The sequence below is a fragment of the Berghia stephanieae genome, unplaced genomic scaffold (genome assembly GCF_034508935.2).
Source record: "Berghia stephanieae isolate SIO BIC M18660-M18661 unplaced genomic scaffold, UCSD_Bste_1.3 scaffold6, whole genome shotgun sequence".
In the NCBI taxonomy this organism is placed as follows: Eukaryota; Metazoa; Mollusca; class Gastropoda; order Nudibranchia; family Aeolidiidae; genus Berghia; species Berghia stephanieae.
The window spans coordinates 96,230-104,747 of record NW_027627510.1 but is presented as its reverse complement, the minus strand read 5'-3'; the positions used below and the strand labels follow the sequence as shown (position 1 = coordinate 104,747).

Here is an 8,518-nt window from a genome sequence, read left to right as displayed (position 1 = left end):
ATAAATTTCCCTTTAATAGTCCTCATGCGGAAATTTGTCTTAGGGTTTATTCAATGGGAATACTGGAATAACTCCGGTGTCACCCGCAGCACAGCGCTGCAAATTGAGCTAGGGAGAGGTGGCTTGTTGATGGCCACATGCCATGGTGTATATTCGAACTAGGTATCTTTTGGGTACGAAGCAAAGACCATACTGGTGAGGCACAAGCGTCAAGTACAATGACATTTTAAAAAAAATTAAAATTTAGCTTTTCATAGCGCAATATCCACTAAATGTGCTCAAAGCGCTTTACAAGGGGACACTGGTCAACAGCAACATTTAACATGTAGGACGAGACAAGCGCCTGTTAGGCGATATTACAATTTTTCGGACAAAGGCACCTCTGCTAACAGCCAGGTACTCATTTTACACATGAGTACAGTGAGAGAATGTGAGTAAAGAGCCTTTTCCAAGGACTCAACTATGTGCCGAGCGCGAGGCTCGAACTCAGGACCTTCCGATCCGAAAGCGAGTGTCATACCACTAGACCACATCTGCACAAAGACATCATGCTGAAAGTAATCGCATCAAATAGTTCTTCCTTCACTCCTTCAGAGCTGCAAGGCTGGTGTAGCGGGAGTTTATCTATGTTTCTTTAGTGTGAAACAGACAATAGTAATTGCTTGCTACCCCTTGGATAGGACACAGGTTTATTGTAAAGAACTTTCCACCAGATCTAACAAATACAGATTACCCGCCCCATCATTCCTGGGTGGTCAGTGGGGTCAAATAAAAATCTCAACTTTGCCCTTAGCATGTTAAGCGAATACCCTAATAATTGAGCTAGAGGGACCAACTTCGCATCAAAGACCTGTTTAAATATCTTTAAATATTTGAAATGAAAAAAAAAATAATTTAATGAATAGCAGTCCTTCAGAGGCATGAAGCCCAAGGAGCCAGGGTTTATCCCGGTTTCTATGGCATGAAACAGACAATAACAATTGCTTGCTACCCTTTGAATAGGAAGGTAGTCTATCACAAAGTACTTTCATGAGATCTGACAGACTTAACTACAGAATCACAACCCCTCCGACTATCACTATCTCCCCCCCCCCCCCCCCCCCCCCTTCCTACCACTTACATTACATCAGAAAAAGGGGCAAGTTGGAACAATGCAATGGTTTATTCCTCTGTTCCCCTCTCCTCTGCCTCCATCCATTCTAACCCCACTACTGGCAGTCACTACCACTACTAAATGCTCTTCAAAACTTGTAATAGTAAATCACCATCCCAGTGATAAGAAAAGACATCATCAGGCTTCACATAAAAGCTCATTACCCAATCAGTTTTCATCAGGCACAGTTACTCAATCAGTCAGTTGTCACACATCATTCACTTTATTAGGCATAGGACTATCAACATATTGATCAGTCAGTCACTTGCCTCCCACCCACTAGCCTTTTGTTGAGTCGTCATGGTATGTTACGCAAAGTACATGGTTGTTAAAAGGTCACCCAATGACTATTACTCCCCCACCCTCATCCCATCTCCATTCCCTGACGCCTGGGTTATTCCATTCTTCCCTTGGAACAGACCCTGAGACACATTTCTCCTATGGGATGAATAAAAGGAATTTTATTATTTTATAAGAGGCCATTGTGCGCGAGCTGTACTGTACGTAAGTTGACTACACTTCCTGATTTAGATTTTATTGCAGGTTTTATTATATGCAAAATTTTCCTTCTCCCATTTTTAGGTCGTCTCTGATGCAATTTTATAAGTTACAAACTTGGTTCCTAAGTGGCCTGGTTCAGTGCATGATGCAATTTTTTTTAGGAAATCTGGGCTATTCTTTGCATTTGAGGATCCACATCGCAGGGCTTTGGATGGTGTGATCCTTGGAGACAGTCGTTATATGTTAAAAAATTGGCTAATGACCCCAATACCAAAACCCCCAAAATAGAGAAGAAGAGGCATTTAACACCGCCCATCGTATCACAAAATGCACGATTGAAAGGTGAGTTTTACCAATCATATAATCCCACCCTCCAGGAAACAATAACATTTTGATAATTTTTGAAATTTAATATTTCAGGTTTATTTTTATATCCACTTTAACAATACAATTTGCAAATGATCAATGAAAATAAAAGAAAATTAACCAAAAAAATAGTTGTAATCATACTGTCATTGTCATGCTAGTATAAACATTACATTTTTTTTTTTGAAGAACTCAGATTAACCATTATAATTCTTTCCCTTCTAATTCTAATTAAATGACTGAGAAAAGAAAAAAACAAAAAAAAAAAAAGAGAAAGAGAGAGAGAGAGAGAGAGAGAGAGAGAGAGAGAGAGAGAGAGAGAGAGAGAGAGAGAGAGAGAGAGAGAGAGAGAGAGAGAGAGAGAGAGAGAGAGAGAGAGAGAGAGGTCCATTTAATTTTAATTGGTTTTAAGTGTACATGTACAAGTACAAGCAATTATTGTCATTTCAACAGAGTCATTGGAGTGGTTAAAAGAAGATGGAATTGTCTCCATGACGAGCTCAGAATGACGCCTGACAGAGCCTGCAAGGTTATTTATGTGTTTTTGGCTCCACAACTTTGCTGTTGATGCTGGCCTACCCATGGAAGAAAACAACCGTAATGATGATGATGACAGCAATCATAACTTTTCTCCTATTGGGACTCAGGAAGGAGCATCTGAACAGAACGTCTTGCTGCTGGCAAGGCAGCCAGGCTGACTTTGATTAATAGTGCTTTTAGAAATATCGTTGAACCTCTCTAATCAGGAAATAAATATAATCATTAATGTAGTACATCACTCTGCAAGTATACTGTGTGCAGTATTCTTATTGTGATGAGCTACATAAATGTCACGCTGTTTTAATTATTGTTCCAGCTGGTCATATGGAAACAAATTTCTATATCATATAACTACAAGTCGCCTATCAGGCATCTAGTACTCTTTGACTATCCCATTTTACTCCTTTTTACTGGCGCTGATGTGTTGCAAGTGCTTTAAAACCCTTAAAAACAAAAACAAACCTGTTTTGCAGGAAGTATTAAAGTGCATTCACTGTAATTTTTTCTGGAATGGGTCTGATATAAATTGGAAAACTGGACAAGAATTCTCATGCCTGAGTCGGTTATCAAACAGAAAACAAAGGGGCATTAAAATTTTCTTTTTTTAAGGTCATCAAAATCCTGAGTTGAGCAATCAAATTTTAACTGCCCTATTGTCATAAGACAATTACATATTGTAAGACCTTTTGTATAAATCATTATACCAGCCGCTTAGCCAAAGCCCAGGATAGTCCCAAGTCACATTTGTGATAAGGGTCTTAAATCGCCATGCCACTGTACAAGTTTGTGACAATAGGCCAAAATAACAATCTGTATTTATTCCAGAGGATTTGTTCTACCAATAACAAGGAACAATGGAGTGATTGTAGTAAAAAAAGGCCTTAAACACTGCATGCATGCGATTTTAAGTAAATTTTAACAAAAACATATCAGCTCTATCAAAAGTACAGATTGAGATAAATACAGGACTAAAACCCCTCTAAATAACAATTAGAAAATCTCAAGGCAATTCATAAGACAGGTTTTAACTGCGATTTTCTAAGATACTATGAGGCCAATTTTTTCCACACTATGGACAAATGTATTGCAACATGTCTCCATGGATTGCTTTAAACCATTTTTAAAATTGACTCAAAATACATGTGATTGAATTAATATTCAAATTCAAGACATTAGAAACCAATTGGGTCATGGATAGAAACTAAATGATGATGTCATTTGTGAACGCTCCCAGCTGTGATTTTTATACATGAATTAATTTCCTATAACTGTCATTTGCATTTTTTGCGGCCGCAAATTTCCCAAAATTGGCAAATCGTGGCAAATTTTGGGAAAATTGGCAAATCGCGTGGCAAATTTTGGGAAAAAAAAAGAAGCGAAAACAAAATAACGAAAAAGAAAGTGCGAAACTTGAAAAATGTTGCAGCTTTGCCAGGGCCCAAACCAAGGGAAGCTACTCTCTACGGATAATGATCTCATGTCGCAGTGTATCTGCATACACTGCAATTCCAAATTTTTGTGATATTCCTCAGCATGAGTTCACGAGGTATATTGAGAAACTGGGGCCCAGTGCTGTGAAAGAGTCTGATACTGGAATTATACATCTGACCCCATTTTGGAAGTCTGTGGCAGATTATGTTCTAGCTCTCGCTGCATTAGCGTCCCGATATGCCTTCTCAACATGCTCGTCAGCTGATGCTGAGCGAAGTTTTTCTCTTTACAATCTTGTCTTGTCTTCCAGAAGGCGTAGACTCACAGAAAACAACATCAAAGGACTAGTTTTCCTTTACTACAATAAGTTTATCGATGCCTCTTTTTTTTGAGAAGTAAAAGAAAACTAGGCCTTTGATGAGTCTGACTGAAAGTGTACGTTTGTTTGTGTGTGTGTGTGTGTGATTGTCTATAAGTTTGGGCGCATAAATCGCTTTACATTGTGTAAATTAATAAATGTAGCCTCCTTAAATGTAATAAATTGTCTTTTATAAATTTTTGTTTTCTGTATCGCGTGTTAATTTTTACTGAAACGCTTAGTTCTCCTCGGCAAATTTTTTGGCAAATTTTGGTCTTTTTGGCAAATTTCTTGGCAAATTTTGGGGTTTTTTTTGGGCAAATTTTAGGTCCCAATTTGGCAAAAAATGCAGATGACAGCTATAATATCAAAACATATAAAAAGAATAATTTAATTATAAGTAGTGTCATAATTAATATGCCCCATCTTAAATTTCATGTATTCAATTTTTATGGTATTTTGTTCAACAATGGAGTTGGGTTTTTTTTATAATGGAGTATTTCCGACTGCAGCCATTGATCCACTAATGGATTGTCAGTGATCTGTCATCTCCTCTTGGGGCCAGCTTGTCGTAATTTTTGGCTGATGCCATCTGAGGCATTCCACTCCTCTGGTGTATGGGGAAGAGTTTCTGTTGTCTCCTCTTGAAAGTGATTTGACAAATCATCAACTACAACTACTGACTCCACCACAGAGCAATCAACAAAACTGATTTCATTAATCTCATTCATATCCATCTGTCTGGCTAGTGTTGAAGCTGTGGAGGAAAAAAAATCTTTAGAACATCTTTTTCACTGCATTGAAACAAAACATGTTTATATCTGTGAATTATGAAACTGGCCACATTATGAAATCAAGTGGTGCTGAAATCAAAAACGTCATTTCATTTTGAAACTTCTCTGATCCCACATAGTCTTCAGGTCAAAGTCAGAATTTGGAATGATAAAAACTTTTGAACAATGTTATCTCCTTAAGCAACATGAAATGCTGGCCATTTAATTAAGATGATTTTAGAACTACATCCCACTTTTTAAACAAATCCTTATAAACTGTTTGTCAGTGCTTAAAAGTGTTAATATAAATATATTTGAGAAAACAATGGACTCAGCAACAGTATGCATTTTTGTTTTATTTCCTTGTAAATCATCTTTTTGTTTGAGTATTTTTCTCTCAGGGGGAACCAGTATTTTTTTTTACATATGTAATATGTGATGAGTGTGTTCCTCTTAATGGGGACCTGTGCTTGTGCCTGGACGACACTTTTAGGTGACTTCAAACTAAGTACACCGATGGCATGCTCTTGGAATCTACATCCATTCCATATAAGAACCATTCCCTTTTTGTTTTACTTATTAGTGCTTTGAATTGTTAATCTAGAATTGCATGACTATCCATTTGCATCCTTTTTACTGGTGCTGAAATGACCTAAATATGTCGCAAGCAATTAAAAACAGAAGAGGATTTATAATTCTAGAACATTTTGCTATCCCATTTTCTTCCTTTTTACTGGCACTGATATGACCTTAATGTGTTGCAAGCGCCGTAAAACCATTAAAAACAAACAAATAAAGAATGTTGATTAAACAAAATCACACAACCACACTTATGTTATACTTCGTGGTCCCACTGTCACTTCAATGTCCCCCATTTTAACCAAATTGTTACCCGTGATAGTCCTTTCAGTACTATTGTCAATGTTAAATACACTGTTAGTGGCTATGTGGTCTTGTGGTATGACACTCGTTTTCGGATCGGAAGGTCCTGGCCCTGAGCCTCGCTCGGCGCATAGTTGAGTCCTTGGAAAAGACTCTTTACTCACATTCTCTCACCGTACTCAGGTGTAAAATGAGTACCTGGCCGTTAACAGTGTTGTCTTTGTCCGAAAAATTGTAATATCGCCTAACAGACGTCATGTCCCGTTCTAAATGTGGCTGTTGGTCAGGGACCCCTTGTAAAGCACTTTGAGCACGTTTTGTGTTTATTGCTATATACAAAAGCTCATTTTAAAAAAATTTTCTTTAGTCTTTTGGGTGAAATTTTATTAATAATTTAAAGACTTTGTAGCAAAAGAATTATGCTTACTGATTATGGTGTAATCTCCAAGATTACAGTCAGATATGTCAATAATATTTCTGGCTGGACTGGGATTCGTAACCAAACTCTCAGTGCCCATTACTGTAAAGAAAATTGTTGATAAATTTGAATTAAATGAAGTATAGAATTCACAAGTTGCACTTCAAGTCCAGATTACCCATTACAAACTTAATGAGGAGGAACACAGTGGTGTTTTTTTTAAAGGTGAATTGTTATGAAATTATAATGATTTTAATTCTATTTATATCAATTTTAATATGATACGATATCAATTGATTTTTAATGTAAAATTTGCATCATATAATTACCGGTCTCTGGCTCTTTTTTTTTTTAACCATGAAATGCATCCAAGTGTAATCTTATCTTCTGATCTTGAGACCCATGAATCCCAGAAATAACAAATCTGCTGGGAATTGAACCCATGACACTTTGATTCATAGGCAAGCATGATAACTCGCTGTGCCATTGGCTTGCCCTAAATAAAACACTAAATGAAACAAAATAAATCTTTACAGGACCCAACTCCAAAGTGGAATTTCAATACAATGTTGCGTGATGCCACTTTGACGATTTGTGATAAAAAATACATGGCAATCCCTTATGACACAAAAGCTCTTGCTCCATCACTTATTTCAAATTTGAAATATTCATATAATTTTGTCAGCTACTTCAGGATTGATGGTGTAAAGTAAATTTAAAGATTTTAACTACCATTGAATTATTAAATGTGAATAATCTTGTTTTGATACTCGACTTCAGCCTTCATTTATTCTTTTAATGTTTTTAAAATTGATAAAAAATCAAGAGGAAACGTGTCCCAGAGGCAGTTGTTAGACATGCAATAGAGGTGATATACTTTTGAGACTTAACTACCAAAAGAGGATAGTTATGTTAGAGAAAAATGAATCAGTGCATAGGCAATTGTAAGGATGTCAATATTAGACGATCACAAAAGATGCATGCATACATAGTACAAATTACTTGTTTAAAATATTGTAAGGTACTATCTGTATTCATGTCAGGCAGCCCCAGAGACCAGCGATCACATCGTCCTCCACTGTCCAGTCACTAAACTTGAAGGTGGCTATGAAACCGTCCTTAGGGTGGAGGAAGACTTTAGAAGCTGGGTTGACGAAATAAATTTGGAGGTGTAGCCATATGCTACTACTACTACTTTATTCATGGAATGCCTAGATGACAGCCTTTTACATTTGTATACAGAACAATGTATGGAACTATTATAATTGCAGAAATTTACCTTGAATACCATCAACAATGTTACTACACTCGCCAATAATGACGAGTACCGGTACTTGTTCAGTAAAGATTGAAGAGGGTCCTGGTTTCCCCCTCCAGTCTGCTTTACATAATCAACATGACTTTGGACTATTCTTTTCGTGTCCTTGAATTTTTTTTTTTAGCTCCATCACCGAACGGTTTTTGAGAATTCCGCATTGATTCTCATTCTGATCTTTCCCAAACCTGAAAATGAAAAAGGAGAAAAAAATATGTAAACCAACGATTATGTAATGAGATTGTTGAGGACATTCATTTTGCACTGGAATCAGTTCTATTGATTGCTTTTTGTTGCCATAAAATCTTTATTTATTATTATGGTTGTAGCAAACTTTACTCGTATAATTAGTCTGTATCCTTTAAATTATTTGCATAAAAAATGTCATGCTTTCGAGTGTAGATTATTATCAGTCATACCTCTTAAATTGGCATTTTATCATTAAATATTTGTAGGGTCTGACTGGAGAGGGTGAAGATTTATTTCTTGCTTATCAAATGTACTCGGGTAGGTCGCCCTAAATCTGTATGCTTTTCTATACCTCAAATTCCAACAGCTCTAACTGCAATTATTTGACATCTTTTGTTAGTTTGATGTAAATACATATGAGGTATTATCAGTTAACCTTGCTTAAAAACCGAAAATAGATACCAAACCCCCTCACCCCAAATATGTATGCTCATGCCCCAAACCCGTAAACGGCTTGCCCTAAACCAGTACAGCATTAAATTAGTCTCCTAATTTTTCAAAATTTCATAATTTTTTTAATATGATAATGTTG

At 36.6% G+C, this 8,518-nt stretch overlaps 1 protein-coding gene across 1 annotated transcript; it reads right to left on the bottom strand.

The window, feature by feature from the left end:
• Nucleotides 1-4,894: 4,894 nt before the first annotated feature.
• LOC144962104 (uncharacterized) lies at nucleotides 4,895-7,909 on the bottom strand. The gene is made up of 3 exons (XM_078895067.1): nucleotides 7,702-7,909; nucleotides 6,432-6,524; nucleotides 4,895-5,106 (listed from the first exon to the last, which is right to left on the bottom strand). The coding sequence occupies exons 2-3, from the start codon at nucleotides 6,520-6,522 to the stop codon at nucleotides 4,895-4,897; spliced, it is 303 nt and encodes a 100-aa protein (XP_078751193.1). The 5' UTR covers nucleotides 6,523-6,524; nucleotides 7,702-7,909.
• Nucleotides 7,910-8,518: the final 609 nt, after the last annotated feature.